At 45.7% G+C, this 4,210-nt stretch overlaps 1 protein-coding gene across 1 annotated transcript; it reads right to left on the bottom strand.

The window, feature by feature from the left end:
- Positions 1–3,858, bottom strand: LOC119285060. Its single transcript, XM_037564263.1, has 2 exons — positions 2,884–3,858; positions 1–305 (listed from the first exon to the last, which is right to left on the bottom strand). Exon 1 carries the CDS (start codon positions 3,438–3,440, stop codon positions 2,898–2,900), a length of 543 nt encoding a protein of 180 aa, XP_037420160.1. The 5' UTR covers positions 3,441–3,858; the 3' UTR covers positions 1–305; positions 2,884–2,897.
- Positions 3,859–4,210: the final 352 nt, after the last annotated feature.

Below are 4,210 nucleotides of genomic sequence, written 5' to 3'. Positions count from 1 at the left end.
TCGAACAAAATGACTGAAAATTTAGAACAAAATGCTCAGGATTAACCAAAGGAATTTTGTACAGTTTGCTAACAAGATCTGTTGTTTGTTGCATTACACCAGCTAATCTACTATGGCTGTTTTTGTTGACGCTTCTCTCACTACAACTGTCAAATAGACAGAGGCTGGATTGGCAACCTTGATTTGGTCTACTCCCTACAAGGCATGCTAGTTCGTGTACAAACAAACACATAGGAGGATCGAGATCTGGATCCTCTCGATCCTCCTGCCCATCACATATGCATGCAGAGCAACTGCAATGTAACCTGCAAAATAACAGCCAAACAAAGTAAATAAACTGGTATGGTCCAGTGTACCAAATAAAGAAATAGACACACAAAATAATAGGTTTGGCACAAATCTGTTGAACAGAAATTTTAGTAAGCTTGTGAAAGTCTCATAGTTTAGCCTGTTTTTTAGTTCACATCTTCCTATCCAGACAAGAAATTAGATGGACAAAACAAAAGCACACTTTTCTGTCTTCCTTTTCTGAAGCTAAGGTGCAAAGACACTTTCAGTTTGCAGAAGGTGCATAATTTAGGCTTGCACTGAGATTGGAAAAGTAGTAACACTTGATCACACTCAAATAACCGTATGTCACAAGCACACAGAACAAACCAGTTCAGGATTCCAACTAAAAAAATTCAGGCGTGCTTTTGTTTCAAATATGTACTGAACCCATAACATCCAGTTGAATACACAAGACTCAGGGTAGGCAGAACATATCCTCATATATGATCATGCCAAGATTTTCAGATGGTCTCTCCTGTAAGGAGACAAAGAAGATGAACAGGTTACCGCACTGATTGACATTTATATACCCCAGATGTCTACCCTACCCAACAATGGTACCAAATCCAGAAAAAACTCCAACATTCAGCAAGTCTCATTTATGTATAGGGACACGGAGGACAGATATTTAACAATCTAACATGTAATTCTGCACAACATTCCCACCCCGCAGCTACAGCTCACAGCGGCCAGTCAGGACAATATCCTGGCGTGGACAGCGTCTGGAGTGTACTCGGTGGCTTCTGCCTACCGTTCAGTTCAGACGCTCTACCCTTCTTTTTCTCCACGGAAGTTTTGGAGGGGGCAGGCTGAACCAATATGCCGTTTCTTCGCCTGGCTGATGGCCCACATAAGTTTTCAGGACAACCTTGTTGTCCACGGACGACCCAATGACTCCATTTGTTGTGGGTTTTCAGGACAACCTTGTTATCCGCGGATGACCCAATGACTCCATTTGTCGTGAGTTTTCAGGACAACCTTGTTATCCACTTATGACCCAATGACTCCATTTGTTGTGGGTAGTATGGTTTGGACAAAATAATATGCCATACTTGAACATGGATGCCAAAAATAAATTCCTTTGTAACCAACTACCAGCTGGTAATTAAGTAAATTTACAATCAAACAATTTTTTGGCAGCATATTTTGCACAAGTTCAATTTGATTGGTACTGTATATTTTATGTTGGAACCATCGGACATTTATTTTTATCAAGAAGAATTGAATATTATATTTTAAAGATAGGTTTTTCACTTCCGGATGGCCCAATTACTCCACTTGTAGTGGGTAGTACGTCAAAGGTTTGGAAAAAATTATGCCCATACTTCAACATGGATGGCAAAAGTAAATTCCTTTGTGCCCAACTACCAGCTGGTAATTAATTAAATTTAGAATCAAATAATTTTTTTGGCAGCATATTTTGCACAAGTTCAATTTGATTGGTACTATATAATTTATGTTGGAACAATCAGACATTTATATTTACTGAGAAGAACTGAACATTAGATTTTAAAGATGGGTTTTTCACTTTCTTATCAAGGTGCCGTAGTTACGCTTGCGTGTCTATCCGTGGTTCTCAGTTAGTACTCCCTCCGTCCGGAAATACTTGTCCTCGAAATGGATAAAATGGATGTATTTATAACTACAACCATTTCGAGGACAAGTATTTCCGGACGGAGGGAGTAAGTCCTTAACTCAAGATTGCTCTACGGATATGTTTCTTGAATGGTTTAGTTCAGGATATGGAGGGGTCATGGTGGTTGCCAGGCTAGGCGGATCGAGTTTGATTGTATCAAAGCAAACTCTCTGCATGGGCCACCTGTGAGTGTTGCTCTTGAAGGGCAACGACACCACGTATGTGCTGATGCGTGATCCTAGACATCTCCCAGTTAGCAGTATGCTGCATCTGCCAGTTAGTGGTATGTTGCCAGTGACATCAACCCTTGGAAGGGGACAAGGGGTAATACACACAAGGCACTAATCAAATTTGGGCTACGGCGTTATATTTGCAGGAGTAAAGATGAGTAACGAAGAATCTAATACGTCCTCAAAACATACACTTCATGCTGACATCCAATTCGAATTAGGTTCAGTTGTAATACTAAATCAAGATTTAAAGCAATTGGTAGTTCCAAATTGTTTACACGTCAGTACGCACAAACATTCAATCTCCAATCTCTCTCCCACAAGACGTGCTTCTTAAAACAACATTTTTCCATAAAGGGATAATATATTTAACATCAAGCTTCTATCAGCACACATCTCACCGGGGCATATTCATATTATGCTGCAATCAACGTCATGAACTCGCACAAACAATGAAAATTAACACCAGATCTCATAGCTGACGAACTAAGAGGCCCAAGAACACTACACTTTTTAGGACATCTCCCTCTCAGCCCCTCTTGTAGATCACGATCTTAAACTACCAGGGAGGTGGTGTCGCCCTTGTAACTCCTACTCCGCACCAATTGGTACAGGAGTACTGCAATGAGACTAAGCATTCCTGTACCAATTCGCACCCAAGGAACCTAAGAATGGAGTAAGGAATACCTAAAGCTTTGGTTTCAGAAGTCAAAGCTTTTCAGATAGGTGGGATCCTTCTTGGCCCTCTCCTGGAACTTGCGGAACCAGCGGTCCAGGATATCCGTGGGCACCACCAGCTTGCCGCCGTCGGCGGCGCAGAAGGACTGCATGAAATTGAAGAGGTTCTCGCCGACGCGGAGCGCGACGCGCTCGGCGCGCTGCTCGTCGGGGGGCGAGGGCAGCGCGGCGGCGTCCTCCACGGCGACGCCCAGCTTGGCGGGCCCGGCAGGGGGCTCCGGCTCGTCCCCGGCCTCCGGGAGCTGGAGGGCGGCGGAGGGGCGCGCGGGGCCGAGCGCGCCGAGGAAGGCGAAGGGGCGGTTGGCGGCCGCCTGGTAGTAGACGGCGACGGCCTTGCCCGGGGGCAGCGCGGCCGCGGCGGGCGGGAGCAGGAAGACGACGGCGGAGCGGGGCGCGGAGGGGAGGGACAGCGTGGAGAGGTCGAGGAGCCAGGAGGCCGGCGCGACCTGCGCGAAGGCGGTGGCGTCCAGCGGGAAGGTGTGGTCCGGGAACACGACGCCGAACATGGCGGGCGGGCGGCGGGGTTTGGGCTGGTGAGATTGACGCCGCTAGGGCTGTGGCATGGGGGGCGCCTCCGTCCGGCGAGGCTCGATCGGGGTATAGATCGGAGGCTGGAGGCCTGAAATGGAAGGAGGTGATGGCGATGTTCGACTCTGTTATGGAAAGGGGAGGAGGGTTCTAGAAGGCCGTAGAGCGTGCTCGTCAGCTCGTCCGAGCCGGATTTTGCTTTTTTTTTTTCTCTCGGAGAAAGTCATCATGGAGCCAAGGGAAGGACCATACGCCGAACGTGCCACCTCCGTGGATCTTTCTGACGGTTTTGATAGGTTGCATCATTTTAGGGTCATTGTGAGGTGGACATGAATGAGTAAAATACTGCCAAAATTCATGTTTTGTGCATAGTTTGATAGGATGTATATAGACTGACTGCAGAGTGACATGTTGTTGGGCTGGTTTGATGAACTAGGCGGCACTTGGTTGCATACAATGACCAGATTAAGAGTTAATAGATACACATGATACACAGAGTTACAATAAAGTAGATAACTATGCATCTATTCCTTTATGGAGTCGAAACGAAAAGCGTACAACATGAAAGCTCTTTCGAACAACATGATAAAGCTAGTGATTAACTAAAACTTCAAACGTTGTGTGTGATGGATATGCCAAATTTCATATAAACCACAACATAAGGGTCTCTTTGATTCGCAGGATTTTCAAAACGCGGGAATAGAGAAAACATGGGATTAGAGTTGCATGTTATTTTGAATCCTACATG

Source organism: Triticum dicoccoides, chromosome 4A, assembly GCF_002162155.2.
Source record: "Triticum dicoccoides isolate Atlit2015 ecotype Zavitan chromosome 4A, WEW_v2.0, whole genome shotgun sequence".
NCBI classification, from domain to species: domain Eukaryota; kingdom Viridiplantae; phylum Streptophyta; class Magnoliopsida; order Poales; family Poaceae; genus Triticum; species Triticum dicoccoides.
This window is presented reverse-complemented; position numbering and strand designations above follow the sequence as displayed.